The sequence below is a fragment of the Magnolia sinica genome, chromosome 8 (assembly GCF_029962835.1).
Source record: "Magnolia sinica isolate HGM2019 chromosome 8, MsV1, whole genome shotgun sequence".
Taxonomy (NCBI): Eukaryota; Viridiplantae; Streptophyta; class Magnoliopsida; order Magnoliales; family Magnoliaceae; genus Magnolia; species Magnolia sinica.
This window is the reverse complement of record NC_080580.1, coordinates 38,414,835-38,437,330: the sequence shown is the minus strand read 5'-3', so window position 1 is coordinate 38,437,330 and position 22,496 is coordinate 38,414,835. Positions and strand designations below refer to the sequence as shown.

Genomic DNA, 22,496 nt, shown 5'->3' with positions numbered 1-22,496 from the left:
AAAGAAGGTCAGGAAGGGAGAGCCAGAAGCAGAGGAAGATGCTCCTGACCTGACTTAATCACCTGTAATTAGAAGCTCTGAAGAATCCCGTGGCCTTTCATCTCTTCTCCTTTTTTTATAAAATTGTTCCACGCTAGAGGTACGTACTCTCTGACTATATTTTGTTCTCAATCTCTTTCACTAAAAATATAAGAGAGAGAAATGTTTTGAGCCAGTTCATGTGAGAGAGTTAAGCTATCTTATAATCAATACGCCTAGAAGGAAGATAAGGGTCTGACGCCCTGTAAAGCCAACCTATCAAAGCATCATCTAAATACGCACACGAGCCAACATGTCAGTCCAAGGAGATTTTTCAAATTTTATCCTTGATTCACCCATATAACAAACCTTATAACCCATGAGAGACATTATAATAGTCAGTCTAGCTTCCAGCATGAATAGGATAGAAAATCTTATGACCCGATTTTTCCAAACGGCAACCCAACAGTCCATCCACATTGCACAACAACCTTTTACTCATGTGGATCTTTTAAATCCTACCATTAACCAGTTTCGATCCATCCATTCTTAGGGAAACTGAGTCCACTTCCAATATCCTGTAGCAACTCAAAATCCCAGCCATCCACAACCAAATGTTGGCTAACCAGTGCTCCGTCAAGCATACTTTGGCGAATCTCAATACAACCGGTTCCACTCACCTCCCCCCAACGGGAGCACTACCCAATTCCAATTTGGACAACTACATGCACAATCCAGTTTAGCACAACTTCGATCTCAAGTCAAGCTTTGCCCTCTACACCTGCTTATCTTGAAAGACAGGCTCACCTTGCAGTAGGAAATCCATTCCAAACTCCTCCCCTATCTATACCCCACAAGAAAAATCCTCCCGTAAGAGATAACCAAAATACAGGAGAGGTAGATCATTATGAAGAAGAAGCCACTCGAGCCTCTCAAGGTGCATGGACCCCTGTCAATCACAACCATCTAAGGTTGACAAACTCTAGAGGCATTTCAAGGAACAACTTAAAGGTATAAGAAATGACATTCAGAAGCAACATGGAGTTGAACTGTCATCCACTCGATTCAGGGACCATTGTCCCTTTCCTGATGCCAGGTTATCTCCTAACTTTGAAGTTCCCAAGTTCCAGAGATATGAAGGAACGGGATGTCTCACCACCCATCTGAAAGCTTTTTGTGGTGAACTCAATGTGTGGCAGGGGATGATGGAATCCTCATCCGATTATTCCAAAAATCCTTGAGGTGACACACTTAGTTGGTACATATTGCTTGATCATTACAAAATCATGACTTAAGAAGACATTTCCCAAGCTTTCATTGATCGCTTTACGTACAACTTGAACACAGCATCACGAAGGACAGATTTGGCCACCCTAAAACAGAAAAGCGATGAGACTCTGTTAGCTTATGTTGGACGATGAGAGTCGTAGTCACACAAATGAAAACATCTATTGACAAGGATGAACATATATCCATGGTCGTCCATTCGGCTAATCCAAACATATCTGGATATCTAATCTTGTATCCATATGTCACCTTCTCTTAGCTTATCTACACAAGGGAACAAGTGGAAACTAGAATTTGGGCTGGCACAGTTTCATCATGGCCCCACCAATCCACCCTTATGTGGAAAGAAGAGAGGACGAGTGGATATAACCCTAGAAATAGGAATACCTCTGCTCCTCATCCAACAAAAACCAACCACTTCATTGCTTTAGCACAAGTGAGGCTAACGACTCCTCAACCAAAACAAAAACAACACCAACAACAATAGCCGCAACAACCTAAGTGGAATCCTCAATATTCAAATCAAAATAGGCAAACAAGTATGGTGCAGCCTTAGAGGCAATTCACTCCTTTGGCCCAATCTTACATCGAAACCTTGGCTACATTGGTTCAAAGACAGCTTCTAACCCTTATGTAGCCTAGGCCTCTAACAAACCCACTGCCTATGGGCTACAACGAGAACGAATATTGTGCATTTCATCAAAGTAGGGGGTACACTACGGAGCGTTGTGTCTCTTTGAAACATGCGATCCAAAACTTGATTGATTAAAAGAAAATCACAATCTTCCCCCTAACCAGGCAACTGCCGACAATGACAACATATTCCAAAATCCTATGCCACAACATTCAACATGTACAAGTACATCAAGAACTCCAACAATCAATGTCGTTCAAGGGGATTATTCCCCCTAAGCCAAGGAGTTCTAGAATTACACAGAGAAATTTACCTTTCTTGTCTTACAAGGGGCATTCCTGGCTTAGGAGAGGATCCCTACACCTGTCCACCAATCCACACCCATTCATCAACAATGGGACCAACCCTTGGTCTTACAAGGGCGTTCCCCTCCAATCAATCTATGTCACAATCAAGGTCCATCTTGGGACCAACAGCTATTGGTGCTCATGGGAGAGCACCTGATCCACCCATCTCTTTCACTCTAGGCTATAATTAAGGGCCATTTGGGATCAACAACCAGTGGTGCTCATGAGAAGAGAACCAGATACACCCAACCCATTTTTCAATCTAGGTTACAACTAGGGTATGTCATGGGATCGACAACTAGTGGTACTCATGGGAAGAGTACCAGATCCACCACTGTACACCAATTCTCCAATAGTTACATTGTAAGGAGGATACTTCTCCCCATCAAACAAACCACACGAGTCAACTCCCATAAATCCAGTTCAATTCGATCACTCACAACAACCTATTGTCTTGCTAAGGGTAAGCCCAACACCACAACCAGATCATCAGGCGCCGATTTCCACCTAGCACATATCCTCGCCACCACAACCTGATCATCAGGCGCCAATTTCCACCCAACATATATCCTCGCCACCACAACCTCCCTTAGTTCTTCAAGGAAGGGTAGTCCTGGTCTATAGTAATAAGGCAGTCCCATGACACTACCTAGCTAGAGTTCACAGAAGTGAAAAATGTGAATTTAAACAGGTAGTGCATCTAAAGAGATATACCCAAATGACCCTTCACAAGTGCAAGTTCCAAAGTTGAGACCACTTTCAATGTGGTAATTAGCTCAGAACCATTCCAACTCAAATATTTGTGCGGGAACTTCTTTGTACATTCTAAATGCATCGAGAGATTATTTTTTTTCCAAACGCTCAACAAAGCATATATCTCTCAGGATGCCTTGCCTGGAATGGTCGTACACATAATAGGGCAACTCCTTGCCTATAAGCCATCACCTTTTTTGACGATGAGTTGCCACTAGAAGGTCACAACCATGGCCGTTCCCTGAACATAACCGTTGCCCATAAGGACCATAGCATCCCACTCGTCCTAGTTGACAATGGTTCAAGTCTCAACATTTACCCAATTCAGACAACCACGTACTTAAGACTGCACTCATCCACTTTCAAACCAAGCAACATGAATGTCATAGCCTTTGATAACTTTCAGAGGTAGGCTCAGGGAGAAATCAACATAGAACTACAGATCGTTCCAACACGTCTTTCATCTCTTTCCAGGTACTAGACATCCCATCATCATTCAACATTCTCCTTGGTAGACCGTTGAAGTCACTTGGGAGGGAGTATTGTTTAGAAAGAACATGCACCATATCATACCTTCATATGCGCATTTAATAAGAGTACTTAAGAATTGCTCGATTTCTTGAATTTCATTACCTATACTGATTGGATTGATAACATGCATAACTTAGATTTAATGGAACTACTAGGTTGATCACTCACTCCCACTCTGGGACGGTGTTTTGAAACACCAACTGGGAATCATTGTTGTAGTAGATACTATCGAGGCCTCTGGCAGGTAGGCTTAGATCGGCTTGCACTACCATTGTTATGTTTTGGAGGATTGGACAAAAACTGAAAACTTTACACTTTAATCATTTTGGGTATATATATTGTGGCTCGTATAATCCCTATTTGGGTGGACATCACTTTCAAATTTGTATATTTTGAATATTAGTCATATATTTTCAGGTTTAGTTACTTCTGCTTAACCATTGATACCGTTAATTTTAAAGCTACTTTGATTTTGATCATATGTAAATGTTAATCAGACTACATGGGCACATAGGAACTCGCCCACATGCATTTTCATTTGGTTCACACCTAGAAACTTGGGACAGGGGTCTTTTTACTCAAGTGTCGATTTTCAAAGCGTGACAAGGACATGCCAACTTGTTGAGAGAAATCTCGAGCCAAGGCTGCAATCTACTCTCTATGCAAATGAAGAATCTCTCTTTGTGTGAAAAATATCCACCTCGATCTGGAGGTGATCGCACTCTCTTACAAAGCATCCCTTCCCGACTATACCACACACCCTTCGTAGCCATGGTGGGCCCTCATTCAGTACACACGATCCCACAAACAGCCAAGCGGGTCCCAGATCAATGACACCCACAAGCTACCACGGGCCCGTTATATCAAGCGTTAAGTTCAACATCAAAACCATCATTTCTGCCTAGGTAAGCATCCATCCATCCACCCATTCCATTCACAATTTATCCTACCTTGACCATCCAATACTCTTATCGAGGCATCTGGACATTGTATGATAGATCAGATCCTCACATCGACCCCACATATCCAATCTTGACCATTAAATGCTCTGATTGAGGCATTCTGATGTTGTATGAAGGAACATATTTGCATATCAATCACATATCATGCATTCACACATAAGGCATTGCATTTCATGTATTTTTTCCATTCCCCAGTAGATCCTTGGTCTTGATCATCCTGCATCCACTTAGAGTCCTCTGGACGTTGAACAATAGATCAAATCCATTCCATTTCATTCCATGCATTTATTTTATTTTATTTCACTTGTAGATCCTTAGTCTTGACCGTCCTACATCCACTTAGAGCCCTTTAGAGATTGAATAACGGATTGAATCCATTCCAATGTGTCACATCATGACTATCATTTCATCAAACCATCATTTCAATAAGGGAACCCTGATTCCGACTGTCCAAATTTCCTAAACATACCTTTGGGATGTCGGATGGCAAATCAGGTCCACCCCATTGCATTCAACATTCTCTGATATTGACCATCAAATGATCTGATCAAGGCATTTAGACTTGTATGATTGATTATATTCACACATATTGATCACCTTAAATATTGACCATCCAAAGTTCCCAAAAAAACCTATTAGATGTCGTATGATGGATCAAATCTATCACCCATACCGCATTCTGTACATGCAATACCTACGTGAACGCCTAAAGGAAGGTATGTCTGTTAAACATAAAATCTACAAAATAATAATAATAATAATAATCAAAAATCAAAAATAAAAAACTTTCAGAAATATCAAACGCGTTCGACAACTTCCCATACTCGGTGGATGTTAATGCAATAATAATTTTGATTTGAATTTAATCTCAAGTGGATTTCACCCCAAAGATTTTTTAAAAAAAGTAGACACAAGATGATTGGCCTGAACTCACAATGTCAGTCCGATCATTCTGGGAAAAGGATAGATTCACAATATTTTGTTTTGGAACCTGGATTAGCATAATCGCACTTCAACTTGTGAAAAGAGCTTTTATGAACCACAATGACAAAATCCAGAACTCGAATGGTTAAAAGATAATCCAAACAACTTTAGTCCAGAACACTTACAAAACTATTACATTATAATGCGGGAGATTCGTAAAGTCACAAAATGTGCAAGCAACTGTCCATTACAAATAATACGCTTGTAATCGATCATAGGGGATATTGCAACATCAAAAAAATTTACTCTTCAAAATCCAACATGTGTTATCCTCGTAAGGCCACACGCGCACATAGGCTCTAACCACTTAAACATCTAACTTAGTAGATTTCTTCGATGCGTACGCATATCGACAACGCGACAGGGCTACAATCAGATGTTGCAATGTTTTTCCCACCCTTATGAATTGTCTTGAGTTAAGCTTCCAACTAGGCAAGCTTCTTGATCATGACACTCTGACAACTGAAAGATCCAATATCTTTCTCCATCTAATCCAGATGGGGTGTCCACTTGCTTTGGCAATTGATTGTACCTCAACATCTGCCAAAAAGGGGCATTTGTAGACACTCTCAGGTTTTGGTGTCAAGATGGTGGTGGCTTCATCGTCTTGGAGTAAAGACGGTAGTGGCTGTACCGTCTTCGAGCCACCATGGTGGCAGCACCACCATCTCTACACCAAAACATGGTTTTTGGGCCCTTTGTGCTTCAGTGGTGCCTGACTCGCTCATCAACGTTATACCGCACCCTATTGCTTATGCATTAGCGCGGTCCACACGGGCCTCACATGGTTGATGAGCCATACCCCATCCATAACCCATGTGATGGTATGGTTCGTACGAACCTGTCTTTAAAACCAACCCTGTAGTTCAGGAAGTCCAAGCTTGCCCTTCTAAATGCCTATAAAAAGGGAGGCTCGCTTTTAGAATAGAGGGGTAAGCAAAAAAGGCCAAAGATCTGAGAGGTTAGAAGAAATTAGGAAATGAGAGACTTCACCTCCTAGCCTCCGACATCACAAGGATGAGAGCTCTAGTTCCAATCTAAATATGGATTGATACTCTCACCCTTCTGTTATCTTAACCTCTCTTAGCCTTTTGGATCTAATCTATTCTTATCTATTTTCAAAACTATTGCACTCTCAAGCTATCTTTTTTCCAATCTGTACATTCCAACCCCCTTGCTTTGGATACCTAAGATAGTAAGCTCCACTCTGACATCATATAAAGTATGCTTTACAGTCGCCTCTCTTAAGGATTTTTTGTATCAGAATACATGACTTAAATGAGTAACTGGAAAGTATGTGTTCCTTTTCTTTTCCGTACTTTTATCAGAAAAACCTTTTTCTATCATTTTTGTTTTTTTTTTTTAGTTTATCTTTTATAGTTTAAGATATCTAAATCTTAATATTTTACTCAAAGTTCCTTGAATCCCCTTTGGAAATTAAAAACCTAATAAAGTCGAGACCGTATTTCACACCGGTGATAAAAAGGTACCTAACCTTTTCATTTTCTGTAATCACGACCCTTACCCAGAATCCATGATACATACCTATCCAGGAGTCATCTGAGTAGGGAATTCTTTGATTTTCTCGATCTCAAGGAAATTCCATAGATTCTAGCCAACCGTAAATTCTAAAGCCTTCATTTTGGCTAGTGACGACTCTGATCAATATATGGACATGAATATATTGCTTGGAGTTCATGAATGGTATACATATAATTACTAGCTTCTCTTCTCAACCCCTCTATGAGGTTCAAGTATAGAGGTCTTAGTTATGGGTTTCGCTTGATTTGAATAGACTTTGAGTCTGTGCCTTCAAAAGCTACTGTCTGTATCAACCGAGCACCTAAAATCATTAACCTTCTTTTCTCAACCCCTCTGTAAGGTTCATGCATGGAGATTTTAGTTATGGATTTCACTGGATCCGAATAGACTTTGGATCTGGGCCTTCATATGCTATTGCCCGATTTAATTGAGCATACAATATTTGTATAATTGTCACCATGCGTGCGCATGCACACACACATATATCCATCGTTCAACTCATGCAACCATCAAATGGTCTGCATTGGACCATAGTGGGCCCCTGGGGTGACCTCCTGCCAGCATTTACAACTGATATTTGCGTTTTACCGTATCCATATCTGGGACCTCATGAATATGCTGGATGGCAAATCAACATCAGTGTGGACCAAAGGAAGCTTTCAATGATGGACATCATTAGCCCTACCATTTTGAGTGTCATGGTCCACTGAAGCTTAGGATATGATTTAATTTTTGACTCATGCCCTAAAATGAGCATCTAAAATGGATGGATGACATGGATAAGTCGCATACATCACGGAGGAGCCCCAAGGAGTTTACTCGATACACTCTCTGTACACAATCTCTGTCCCTGTGGGACTAACAAACCTCATATCAACCTACGCATGATCGTGGGGAGTATCTTATACACTTAGGGCTCATGGTTCGGTGATCCAACCCATTGATATAATAGAACCTATTATGGGTGGCCCATTTACTAAAATCTCTATTTGTTTAAAATCCCAAACAGTCAATTCATGAACAAGAAAAATGTATGGTTAAAAAAGAAAAGCAGTCCATGTTCATCTAAAAAAAAATTAAAATTTGGTAACTGAAGTTCATCCACATTTGACTCCATGATATCAACAATTTAGATCACTGAACAATAGTACCACTTGTGCAAAGAAGGCCCAAAGCATGTACAAACACCAGGCAGAGCATTGTATTGGATGGATTATGCATTGCTCGGCCCAAAGATTACAGCACAATACATCTTTTAGTTTGTATAGATAGGGATTATCATTCAGTGATAGAAATCGTACCAAAATTGTGGATCTCCCGGATTGAAAAATCTATATCATGAAAAGTTTATTATTTTCTTTATTGAGTGGGCATTGTTATTATGTTTTATTTCTTTTTCTTCCGGGACCACTTACAAAAGGATTAAGGAACTTTATAGGCTGAGATCCATCAAATCAATTATTAAAATGATTCAACCACCAACGATACTAATAAAACAAACTAAAATGCTAGAAGTTACCGTAACAAACATTCAGATGGAGCACAGTAGTAAACCAGCGTTCTGAATTTCGTTGACTTATTAGTGGTTGAAACCAAGTAATTAATACTCACCGTCCACGACGAGGCGGCTGCCTCCTTGTCCCAACGCGTTCTTGCGCGTTTTCCCTTCTCTTTCTTTCTGCTTTCCACGAAATTTTAAATAAAATAAATCTCCATCGCGTAAGAAAGTTACAGTTATACCCTTTTCATTTCACCGTTTGGTTGGTATCTGAAGAGGAAATAAATGGCGGGAGCTGGAGCTGCTGCTGCTACTACCGATTCGTCAGCGATGGAGAACGCTCCACACAACAGCAACACGCCGGAATTTCCTTCTATTCCTACGCACGGAGGTCGCTTTGTTCAGTACAGCATCTTTGGGAATATCTTCGAGATCACCGCCAAGTACCGTCCTCCGATCATGCCCATCGGACGCGGCGCCTACGGCATCGTCTGGTTAATACCTCCTCTCCATTTTCATTTTTCGCCTTTTCATCCATCTCTAGTTTGTTCAATCAGGACCTGCCGTTTGGTGATCCAGGCCGTTGGTCTGGTGGGCCCTTCCATGGATAGGCTATTGGTCGAAAAAAATTTCTCGATTCGAATATCTTACCCTTCCATTCTTCGTTCTTCTCCTTCTTCCTTAATCGTATGTTTGCAGCCTGCCAATTTATGGGTTGGGATTGTCTCATTTGAGATATGTGCAGTGCTTGATCTATCAACAATGGTGGGTCCATCATATCGATGGTCTGAATTGTTGAAATGATGGGTCTCACTTGTTCATACTCAAGTGATGACAACGCAATGCAAATCCACGACTCCAGGATCATATAATTCCTCTACTAGATTAGGTTTTCAGAGTTTTCGGCAAATTTCGTAAATTTTATTTTCCTTGAGCCTGTAGATTTGGTGGTTTCTTTCTATTTGAACATTTTATACAATATCAAAACTGAAATACCTGTGCCTCTGTTCAGGCCAAAAAGCAGTACAGGTAGTTGCCACCTTTCCTTTTTTATCTGAACCATAGATCTGGTAGGGTTTCTTGCGGATGGGTGACGCCGCAAAAAGCTCCCACATTGAAAAGATCGGAGCATCAATTTGGTTACAATAATATAGAACCAATGATGCATATGAAAAGAAAGCAGTCCACCAGTCGTATGGTTGGGAATTTTTCGATGGATGAGATTATGTTTGTCACCCATCCACAGCGAGGTCCATCTCATGAATGGTTTGGATTCTGAAAGCTGTGCCTCGCTTGTGGTCACTGCTTGTATGAACAAAAGCGCCACTGGTTCGGCCCAAGGATTTAAGGAACGTCAGGTGCTAAATGACAGCCTGAAATTGTTTTGTATCAGGTCAATGGAATCATTCACCTCTCATTTCTTTTTCTTTTCTTTTTTTTTTAATTATTAATTATTATTATTATTATTATTATTTTGCTTCAGTTCGGTGTTGAATTCAGAGACAAATGAGATGGTTGCAATAAAAAAGATAGCCAATGCATTTGATAATCACATGGATGCTAAACGGACGCTTAGAGAAATAAAACTCCTTCGGCATTTGGATCATGAGAATGTATGTGACCCCTGGATTCCTTAACTCTTGATTACCCAATGATTATATCTTGTTTTTCTTGCAACATTTTTTGGTTTATATATTTTTTTGGGACTTGGTTTTGTGGACAAACTGAATTACTGCTCAAATGTCTTATAGCTTATTGCTTTTGTTTACAATTTTGATACATAGTTCTATCTTTGCCTAGTTTATTTGATATAGAAGTCTCAATCATAGTTCTATCTTTACCTAGTTTATTTGATATAGAAGTCTCAATCATAGAATCCTATTAAGTCACATATTATCTTTTTCCACCCCTGAAATGGCCATGAGTAAAATGCAGCCCTAGCTTACAATAAAATTCAACAGCGATAATTTTTCTTCTTCTATCATTTTGCATCTCTGTCGACTTGTTCTACAAGGAAAGTTTTATATTGCAACATTGAAAGTCCCATCTAACATCTCATTATTCTCTGACATTGTAGCAAAAAATATATTTCTTTTGTAGCTCTGGATGCTTCTTGGTAACTTGAGTGCAAGAGGTGCATGATTATTCTAGCACATAGTTGCTAGGTTTTGAGGGCTTCGTTCATGTTTGGCTTCTTGTTTTTGATGAGTTTGGTTAGCCATCATCTTGTTTAATTACTGGCATTGATGCATTAAATCCATTAGACTAGATATGTTCCGTTTGTGAATCTAACATGCTTAGTTTACAAAGCTGCATTGAATATGTTATGTTTGTGCTCAACTCTTCGCTAGCTCAATTTCCAGTCCATTTTGTGAACTGAAAGTCTTCTGATCTCTGAATTAGCTAGCAAGCTTTGGTGAATTTAAAGATTTGGAGATCAGAAGTATGGAATCACCGATTCTGTTTATTCAATTCAAAGGAAATGTAGAACTGATCTGGGTTGAACTATGGCGCAAATTTGATTTTCTCAACCTGGAGAACAAAGGGTAATTCAGAAATTTGGCAATGGTGTCCTAGCATCAACTAGAAATGAGAGATTCTTCTGATATGTAGGACTGAAAAAGATGGCAATGAGATAAATAGTTTAACTCGAATACATAAGACCACTTATAAATAAAGAGGATATTCCTCTCGGAGAATGTGCAGAAAATATTTAACTACTCCACAGTACTCCAAACCCTTTGATCCTGACAGGATAGGTTGCAACAAGGAATGGTTCACGGACATCCCAAGTTCCATAAGAAGGTCAGTAAGCTGTTGGTGTAGCATGTTGGGGGTGAGGTGGTCCAAAATCAAAGTAGAGAAGTTTCTTAAATTTCCACACTTTTCCCTTCCTGAAAAAGTACCTAGGAACACATAAAAAGGGTAGTTTTGGACTGACAAGAATTCAAAAAAAAGAAAAAAGATACCAGTTGGCATCACCACGGGTTGTGAAGAGGCAAAGGAAGGTAAGAGACTACATTAGCAAGGTTAGTGACAGAGAAAGAATTCATCAATCTAGTGATAAGTGAATATATGATATGATATAGTGACTGAAACTGTAGCCATGATCTAGCTGACCACATGAGCTGAATGGGCAATGTCTAGTTATGGTCAAGTATACAGGTTTTCCAATCAGTTCCCTTTCTTTGTCAGACAAGGTTGTCTCCGTAGCACATACGTAGAAATTCTGTACATCACTTTCAGGTGGACTCTCAACCCCTTTTCTGTCATGACCTTCATATATGAAACATTGACCACATTCCAAACTATGAAAAGATAAACTGAAACTAACAGTGCAAGTTTTGTTTGTAGTGAGAACTAGCGAGTGTGTCATTGTCCGGTATCAGTATATATCAACATATGCAGGGCTTATAGTAAGATGACAAGAAAAGGTGAGGAATCATGATGAGTCCTCTGTATGTGACAGAAAGCCAAAGTGGAGAAGAGAATAATGAAATTTCTCAAACCATGTCTGAGGAGCATCCATCACACACTTGAATTAGTAATTCTTCGTATACTTCCCTGTCGATGGTAGTAACTATATGTCGGGAAGAATTTGGAATGATCTAAGGAAGTCATTGTCAAATATGGTTGTGGAGTTTGAACCAGTGGCTCAAACCATCATATGCTTGGTCATTTGTGTCGGAAGATATGTTCCCGAGTCAGTAGCTGTTGACAAACTGCCACCAATAATGATAAGATGAGGGTGGAGTATGCAGGAGTGGGTATGGAAATTGATAACATTTCTTTCTTTCAATGACATTCGGGCATCTAACTGCAATTTCTACATACCCTAAAGCTTGTTATGAAAGAATTTTCTAAATACTAAAGATCAAACTTTTGTAATTTCTCATGTGGTATTTATTTAGGGCGTGTTTGATTTTACGGTGAAATGGTAAATGCCGTGTAGAAAAGTAATAATTACTTCCCCATACATTTACAACTTACCTGATTTGACCACTTACTTTTTACACGAAAATTGAAAATATTACAAAATATCTGTGGGTCCCACTGTGATGCATTTCGCTTATCCACACCGTTCATCCATTATTCTAGTTGAATTCATAGCATGAGTAAAAAATTGAGGCATATCCAATACTCAATTGGACCACGTCATACAAAAAAGGCAATCGAATACTTACCGTTAAAAACTTTGTAGGGCCACTGTTTCTTTTGGTGTGGGCCACTTGAGTGTTGGATCCGCTTCATTTTTTGTCTCATGCTCCAAAATATTGTAATAAAATAGACTGACGGAATGGATATATCATATGCATTACCTTGCAGTTCAAAAAATAAAATTACATCTTTTGAACCAATTTCACAGGCACAAAGCCCTATGAATTTTCAAACGCAGTGAAATCGTAATAATCACCATTTCCCTGTATTTCCCATTTCTTTGAAAAAACAAACAGGCCCTTAGGGGTGGGGGTTGGTTATTGGGAGGATCTGACAGGACTGAGGGCATAAATGGTGGGCAATGCTATGTAAAAAGACATCAAAGTTGTCGTAATTTTTGGCTGCAGCCTTTTTTATGATATTATCAGTGTCCCCCCCCCCCCCAACAAAAAAAAAAAACAAAAAAAAACTCACAAAAGACATCAAAGTGAATAACACCAAGTAATAAAGTGAAATTTCTCTAAAGAATAAGGAACAAAATAGAACTTTCTGTTACAAAAGAGGAAGATAGCAAACCAAAAATAGATTACAAAAGAAAAAACTTTTCATCATTAAAGATGCACTAAGGCAAAAGGAGATGACTTAGAGAGTAGGTTACAATGTTGTCAGTAGTGGACTGGTGGGTTGAATGATGGGTTGTGGGACCTGTTACATGATTGATGTAGATATTCAGGGAAGAAAATGCACCAAAATAATATATGAAAATTAATGAATATATAAAGGCTCTACCAGTGTTTAGAGAGAATGCATCAAAGTTAGCTGTAAAGCAGTCCAACTGTAGGGACAATGAGAGATTCTCTCTTGGTGTGGCAATGACTGCCGATACACAGATCAGAAAGGAAGTGTAGGTTGAAGAGCTCTGATTCAATGACTTATGAGATGTGTTTCTTCCCTACCAAAAGAACTACATGCTCTCTGGAGAGTTCTATTAGATATAAGGGGGGGGGGGGGGGGGGAGAAATATGCTTTACAATCTCAAAATTACACGACCAATGCCCTGTTTGTGTTCCACTTAAAAATGAGTTCATCTCATTTTAGTTAATCGTAGTTAAGTAGTAGAGGTCACATTTCTTTTTCTTTTTCTTTTTTGTTTTTTTGTAAGGATTAAAAACAATCTTGATAACCAACAATCATGACCTCTAATACATGATTATGATTAACTAAAATTAGATGAATTCGTTTTTAAGTGGCACCCAAACAGGGCCAAACATATGGAATATAATTCATAATACCAGAATGATCCGCTGCTACATGAATGGGAAGTGGCATTTTCTTTGTAACGACAGAGCAGCATGGCCCCTACCAATTGATCTTGCACCATTAAAGCACTGCACATTGAACACTCATAGATAATGAAACATTGATTCATCAAACCACATGAATACTACTCATCCTCTAGGCTAATCATGTCAAATGCTGCTCTATATGAAACAGGTGATCGCGATAAGAGATGTAATCCCACCCCCAAACCCACAAGCATTCAGTGATGTATATGTTGCAACTGAGCTTATGGATACAGATCTTCATCACATAATCCGTTCCAATCAAGATTTATCTGAGGAGCACTGCCAGGTTATATGTTTTTCAACAGATAATGAATCAGCCCTTTCATTTACTTTCTTTTTTAAGTTTCTTAACTGATGATTAGTTTGTGGTTGGACTACTGTGCAGTATTTTCTGTATCAGCTCCTTCGAGGGTTGAAGTATATTCACTCTGCAAATGTCATTCATCGAGACCTGAAGCCCAGCAACCTTTTGGTGAATGCAAACTGTGATCTGAAGATCTGTGATTTTGGTCTCGCTCGCCCAACATCAGAAAGTGAATTTATGACAGAATATGTTGTGACAAGATGGTACAGGGCCCCGGAATTGTTGCTGAGCTCTAGTGATTATACTGCTGCCATTGATGTGTGGTCTGTGGGTTGCATTTTCATGGAGCTTGTGAACAAGCAACCATTGTTTGCCGGAAGAGATCATGTGCATCAGATGCGTTTACTGACAGAGGTAACAACACTGACATCATTTGTATCACCACACACACAGATGACAGTCACATACATTTACACAAATGGCTGCCTTAGGAAATAATTGCAGATTATTCAATAAACAGGGAATGTGGTACTGTAGATTCTCATCTCTTTGTATAGATTTGGAAAATATTGAGAACTAAGAACTGAAACACACACACACACACACACTAGCTCTGCTCACACACAAACGTATAAGAAAGCTCCTATAAATTGGTGCTTTCGACAATGATTTTTGTTCTTTATGTAAGAGCAGAAGCATGGCACACTTATTGTACACATTACCTGGCTTGTGTAGATTTCATGACATAGAGGTATGCATGGAATTGCTTATCTTTTGGGCCTGTCTTGGTGGAGTTGAATTCAGATGCTTTGGTTTTTTTTTCTTAATTCGAAAATATATGTATCAAAAAAAAATCCAGCTTTTGATTTATACCCAACTTTCTGGGCAGAAGCAGAAATTCATTAAAAAAAAAAAAAAAAAACATGATTTTTCTTTTGTCTCTTGCTTGAAAGGAAATGGATAGGGCTAGTCTATCCGATTTGATTGGTGCAGCCCTGCATTCAGACGTGCCCTTATAAGAAATATGGTGGTGTTTTGACAAAGTGACATGACCACTCCCAAGTCTTGTATCTCCATCATGTAAAACTGTTTCATTTGTTTTCTACTATTAAAGCCCAAAGGTTCCAGGCTTCCAGCTCACACATGACATCAGCAAGCACTGTATACAATTTTGCTCTCACGAGCTTTCTTGGAACATTTTTGTATGACCTATATCATGCATATTTGTATGATAAATATTTTTCATCTAGATTTTTTTTCCCTTGCTCTTTACCATCATTTGCGTTTGTAATAGGGATTATATCCAACCTTCCTACTTTCCTATTATTTCATTATTCCCTGTAGGTCATGTACTAGTTATTATAATCATACTTAAAAATCTCGAAAACTTGACTCAACTTGGTGTTCTACTGGCTCAAGTTGACTTGATGACTCAACTTGACTCGACTCAATAGTCAATGGCTATAATTAAAATTATTAGGTATAGTAAAAAATAAAATAAAATAGTTATGTATCATATAAGTATTATAAAATAAGAAAAGTAACTGTACAATATTGTGTAGCTTGCCATTTAAGAGCGTTGGCACCTCCTGCAGAGGTTTCGGGTTCAACTCCACCTACTAATTTTTATTATTATTATTATTTTTAATAACTAAAAAGCCTTTGAAAAGGCAAGCGACTCCGCCCTAGTCACCACAAGTGTCGTGTTGAATTGACTGGGTTAACGAGTCGACTCGACAAGTCTTCTTGAGTCAGGGATGGGTCATTCTCAGAACCAAGTTTCCTAATGACTCCGCTCTAAATCTCATGGACTCGGCAAGTTTTAGAACCATGGCCATAATTTTAACTACTTTTGGCATTATAGTGCCAATTCAAAAACATTTCGTTAGACTTTTAGGCAAGGGTATTCCACTTGAATTTAGCTCCTTGACTTTCCATTTATCAAGATGCTGCTTATTTGATAAACAACAGCAATAGTAATCATCTTGATCATGATTATATTAGCTTATCTCCCGGCATCTTGGAGTAGAATTTTAAGTGGCAACCTTTAAAAGATCTCAATCAGCTGCCCACCAAATACCAACCTTCCCCTTTTACTGGTCTCTTACAACCAACCATGGCAAATGCTCACATTGACACCACTCACATGCCAGCATGGTTCCACCTAATAGAGAACCCTAGCCATTAATGCAGGGGCATTTTCACACCGGCCTCAAGTGGGGTCGCCTGTGGGATGCGGGGACACACTCGAGGTGGGTGGCCCGTGTGAAGCGGTACCCATATGATTTGGGGCCCACGAGGGGGGTTCGGCCGATGTCCTAACTCATGAGATGTAGGGCCTGGGCTATGAGATAAAAGGATTAATTCGTCATGCTCTAACAGTTCGAGCTTTTAGAGCAAGTGGTTAATTGTCCTGCATCAAATTGGTATCAGAGCGGGAGGTCTCATGTTCGAGACTCCTCACCGGGGGTAATTAATGTGAGGGCATTTTCACACCGGACTCGAGTGGGGTCCCCTGTGGGATGCGGGGGCACACTTGGGGTGGGCGGGGCCCACGGGGGAGGTCTCGTGTTCAAGACTTCTTACCAAGGATGATTAATGCGCATTTCACACCGGGCTTGAGTGGGGTAGCCTGTAGGATGCAGGGACACGCTCAGGGTGGGCGGCCCGTGTGAGCCGGTACCCATGTGATTTGGGGCCCACGAGGGGGGTTCGGCCGAGTTCCTAACACATGAGATGTGGGGCCTGGGCTATGAGATAAAAGGATTATTTCGCCATGCTCTAACAGTTTGAGCTTTTAGAGCAAGTGGTTAATTGTCCTGCATCAGCCATACTATTCCATACATGCCTCAAAGGGCAGATGAGCAAAGATGATCATGAGGGACATTTGCCAAGAAAATTACTAAGCATGAAAGCAGACAAATGTAAGACTGCCAAACAAAAAGTGTAAAGGACATGCTCAAGTAGTGGGCTATAGGTAAGAATGGGGAGTTAATTGATACATTTCTACACAACAGCTCTCACATTCCATCAGAAGCATGCCCAACACTGCTCTTTAGCCTAACTATGCATTATGTAGAAAAGGAAATTTGCAAATAAATAAGTCTCTAGCATACAATGTCAGACAATTTCTAGGCATGATAGTGGTTCATCTTTGTTTGTTCTCCCTGCTTTATTTTAGTGCAAACAACAATATTAATATAGTAATGAAAATAATAGTAACAGTTATTAAGAAAATCAGTGAGAATTATTTTCTTACCATTAAGGCTTTTTTAGTCATGCTGTGAATGGATGTCTACTATGGATGTTCATACTTGGTTTCCAACCTTTTGTAGCTTATTGGCACACCTAGTGAGACTGAGCTTGGATTTATTCGAAATGAAGAAGCAAGAAGGTATATCCGGTCAATTCCACATCATCCTCCTCAGCCATTTGCAAGGGTTTTTCCTCACCTGCATCCACTTGCCATTGATCTTGTGGAAAGAATGTTGACATTTGATCCCACTAGAAGAATTACAGGTACTTCCTTCTTTCCTAGTGAGAAAACTCTTTAGTCTTTTAAATACAAAATCAATGCTTCATTTTGCAAGATGGGAAAATGTAATGTCGTATTTGAGTTCATGATTCCTAGTAAAGCCCCTTATATGTTTAAAGGTTTGCTTTTGGATCTTAGAATTCTTTACTATTGCTTATGCTAGTGTAAATAAATAAATAATAATAATAATAAAACATAACTAAATTTATTCATGAATATCAACAACAAACAACTTCAGGGAACATGTTTTGTATCTTCATGTCTTTTGCTAGTGTCTCTTCATATGTTTAAAGGTTTGCTTTTGGATCTTAGAATGCTTTACTATTGCTTTTGCTAGTGTGTCTTCATGTTTTTAAAATGAAAAAATAATTAAATTTTTTCATGAAGATCAACAACACACAACTTAGGTGGACGTCTTGTTGTTTTAAAAGGGAAGATGCATTCTCCATTCTTCTAAAATGACAAGAGATCTACTCCCTCTACCCCTTTTGTGCTTTCATCTTTGGCCACTTGAGGCTCATGGGTAAAAGCAGACCCATGAAACACTATCTAGATTATGGAGTTTCATATAACAAGCATCCTATTATGATTAGACCAAATCTCTATCGGTTCCATGAAAGTAAAGAGAATCATTTGTTCTTTCATGTGCACTCATTCAGTACTACTGTCTTCTAGACCATCTACAAACAACTGTGAGAAGAAAGAAATCCTAATACAATCTTCCATTATCACAAAGCGAAAGGGATAATCCTTTTGTTCCTTAAGATAGTGGGAAATCATTCTTAATCATTTAAGAAATTTCCCAAGTCAAGGCCTCATTAAACTTTAAGAATAACTCACTCCTAGAATGACTTGATATTGGTCGAATCAATTAAAGAATGTTTTCGACGGCGGGCACTGTCATCAGTTAAGGTATTTATTATTATTATTATTATTTTTAAAATCATTTTATAACCAACGGTGATTTCATCAAGGGCGTTAATGTATCCTATGAGCTCAGTTATATTTCCTTTGTAATGGGTTGTGCTGGGATTGAATGGCTGGACCTCAATGTTGGCACCCATGTAACAAGGATATGCCATTTTCTCATAATTGATACATTCAGCAGTCATGTCTAACACACTTATCAGATACACATGAACACTTCTATTTGGAAAAACCTTAATTGATCTTTTTTTTTTCCTAGTATTTTAGTAGAACTTATATAGTTTCTTCTTAGAGTAATTTTAGTTGTCTAGCTGCAATTTTTTTATATCTTATGCGTGGATGAAGTAAAATGTGTATGACAATAAATTTTCAAATATTATTACATATCTTTGCCATTGAGGTGACAGGTTTATAGAGTCTCCATGTTTCATCCCTCATTCCCATGTCCAACACTGAAACATGTGTCCATGTGTAAGTTGTATAATTCACCACCACTGTGATCCTATTGTTGGTTTGAGGCTCAAACCATTATGGAAACCACTCATAGAAAGAGTTCACAATTGACTCCTTGAGGAGGAAGTGGCTGCAAAGTTCTTAACATACAAAACCATAAAGAATTAGCAAGCTTATGATAATTTGGAGATTTGTCTTTTGGTTTTTGGGAAACTTGCATCAGTGTAGTTGTTTGTATATTTTCCCAACTTTTATTATGTGGATTTGTATTTAAAGCAAAGGTTGTTGACCAAAACATTGCGATGATGGTTATCTGATGGTAGGGGTGTCAATAGGTCGGTTTTTGGCCACATATACCCATATCCATACCTACCAATGGGTATCGCAACCATACCCATACTAGTACCATGTCGGGCCTGAATTGAACACACATACTCGTACCTTCTAGGGTGTTGGTGTACCCATTAGGGTATCCGGCACCTATTTATGATTTGAGAATTATTATTATTATTTTTTTTTAAAAGAAAAAAAAGAAAAAGAAAAAAAAAAAACAACAACAACAACAACACACATGTTATTCACTCAAAAGATTAATTTTATAGCAAAAATAATAAAATTATGGTTTTTTAAACATAAAATATAGTGTGATAGCATGCTATTGTGGATCTATAAAAACTAGAAACAACCCTTCTTCATGTTTTTTTTCTAATCCATTATATGATTAATAGCTAAAGACTATCATAGTGAAATTGCACACTTGATGTACAAGTAATTAAAATATAAAGCATCCAAATTGTGGGCCCCATTAGATGTAGAATGAACCAAAAAATTAAGCTTGTTTGATTTTCTGTTCATCAGCTTGCTGAGCATTTTTTGGATGGTGAAAACTGGAAAAATATCCAATGGACCTATTTCAATGAACAGGTGTTTATGAATCAGAGTTTAGGATTGTCCAAACAATCTGATATTAGATCAGTTACTTAACAACAATGATTTCCACAATTTACTCGGTTTAATTTGAAATATTGTTTGCCACATGCACAATTTCTGTGTGCCCACGTATCTAGTGCCATACACAGCCAAAATATCAAATAACTCTCTATTTTATTTTGACTCTTGATTTGGTAATACAGAGACTTTTGATTTAGTACATAAAGTCTACACAGGTCCTTGCTGACACTAGATACCACGTATTTAGTGTCATACACATCAAACACCTTGTGTAAGAACTTACTATAAGTAATACATTATAGCAGTTAGACACAATTGCCCATTTGTTCTCTATGAGGTCAAGCTCTCTGCCAGAGAAATGATCATGGAAGACCAAAAGTGAAGAAATTTGTTTAAAATCAGTAAATCAAGAGAACTTTTGTGTAGTTAGGCAATAGATCCATGAAATTCAAGATCTACTCATTTCAGTTATGATTGGTTGAAGAGCATGATCAAAGATCAGGGTATTTAAAAAATGATTTATGTAATGGCCATTACATAACGGTACAGTGGGAACCGTTATGTGTTATGGGATTGTAACGACCGTTACAGGGTCGATATAGGTTTTTTTTTTTATTTTTTTTTATTTCAAAGAAAAAGGCCATAATAGTAATGGCAGTATTGAATACCTTGTCGAAGATCTCATGCAGGGCTTACCATATCTACAAAAATATAGAAAAGTGTTCGTTGATTGTGGATTTGACAATGCACACGAAGAACCCCTTTAAAAGTCAAAAGGTGTTCAAGAATTGATGCTTCTTGAGTTGTTACACCATGGTAAGAAAAGTGTGATTCATCTATGTTCAAGAATGCAATACATGCCCACCTTTACTAATGAACTAATATATTAGAAAGTTCTTAGAAGTTTGTTGATATGATTCTCTAAATCACAAAATTTTCATGCTAGAAAACTAATAGTGGAAGATACTTGGATTCATTATCTTATTTACATACTCCACAACATAGCATAGTTGCAACTTGCAAGAACTAATTATGGAGGGTACCCAACCGAATTGTAAGCATGCTTGAAGAAACATAGAATCAAAAGTTTATTTCTAGAGCCCATACTCCATAGACGGGTGAGTGGATGGTGTAGAAATTGTTAGAGAGAAATAAATAGTGTATTTTATTCTATGTACTCCCTTGGGACACCATACTGTTTTCTTAATAAAATAGGTAAGGGAGGTCATTAGCTCCCTAATAACCGATTATCTCCATATTCTCTTCTCATGTTCTTTTTCCTCTTCTTCCTCCTCTCAAGTGAGAACCAAAAATAAAATATACAACATTTATTTCTCTGTAGCAAAAATCTTTTATTTGATTGAAGAATAAAGAAGTTAGGGGGGCCTTCTGGACAGCTCCAATCACATTAATTCTTCTCTTCTTCTTTTCCTTTTCTGTTAAACAAATTTGATTGTATTTTTCCTCAAAAAGAAGATACTAAATTGATGTTGACCATGTCTTCTTTTTTTTTTTCTTTTTTTTTCTTTTTTTTCCCGTAATTCTTATTGATTCCTTAATGTGGTTGCAGTTGAAGAAGCACTTGCTCATCCTTACCTCGCAAGACTGCATGACTTAGCTGACGAACCCATTTGCATGGAACCCTTCTCATTTGATTTTGAGCAACATCCCCTAAGTGAAGACCAGATGAAAGAATTAATATACATGGAGGCCCTATCATTTAATCCAGAGTTCAAGAGATGAATGCTACACCATTCATTTTATCTTTCTGTATTTATACTTAGAACAAAACTATCCCTTTTGTACTTTAAACTTTGCATTTGTGTGTGGATATGTCATCCTTATTGAATTCCTTAATTTAAAAATTTGAAATGCAACACTAACATGTGTGTTATCTTTATATTAGCTGCTCACATTTTTAGCAAGTTAGCTTTAGACATATCCTTGCAAGATTTTTTGAGCGATATCAATGAGTACAATGTAGAACAAGGTTCAAAATAGCAATAAACCCTCCATGTTGGCAAGTAACGGTACATTGTCCGTACATAATGCTATTGCAACTAGTTTAAAGTGCAACTGAACCAGGATATATTATAATTGGTAGTAGCATTGTTTACATGGAATGTGTTTGCAAGGAAAGCACTTTTATAACATTGTCCGCAGTCTTTTTGATCATTGTCATGTATGGCATGTAAATAGCCATTAGAATAATCCCATTATATGCAAGCCATTAGAGGATACTTAAATGTATTAAAGAAATAAAGAA

The 22,496-nt window shown here is 38.3% G+C and overlaps 1 protein-coding gene across 1 annotated transcript; it reads left to right on the top strand.

Moving 5' to 3' along the window:
• Nucleotides 1-8,680: 8,680 nt before the first annotated feature.
• On the top strand, nt 8,681-22,130 carry LOC131253257 (mitogen-activated protein kinase 3-like). Its single transcript, XM_058254193.1, has 6 exons — nt 8,681-9,050; nt 10,040-10,169; nt 14,209-14,346; nt 14,446-14,778; nt 17,700-17,883; nt 21,801-22,130. The coding sequence occupies exons 1-6, from the start codon at nt 8,842-8,844 to the stop codon at nt 21,971-21,973; spliced, it is 1,167 nt and encodes a 388-aa protein (XP_058110176.1). The 5' UTR covers nt 8,681-8,841; the 3' UTR covers nt 21,974-22,130.
• Nucleotides 22,131-22,496: the final 366 nt, after the last annotated feature.

Coding starts and splice junctions, on each gene's coding strand:
- LOC131253257 (XM_058254193.1), top strand. CDS start 8,842: ATGGCGGGAGCTGGAGCTGCTGCTGCTACTACCGATTCGTCAGCGATG. Junction 10,170..14,208: donor GGCATTTGGATCATGAGAAT/GTATGTGACCCC, acceptor TATATGAAACAG/GTGATCGCGATAAGAGATGT. Junction 14,779..17,699: donor AGATGCGTTTACTGACAGAG/GTAACAACACTG, acceptor AACCTTTTGTAG/CTTATTGGCACACCTAGTGA.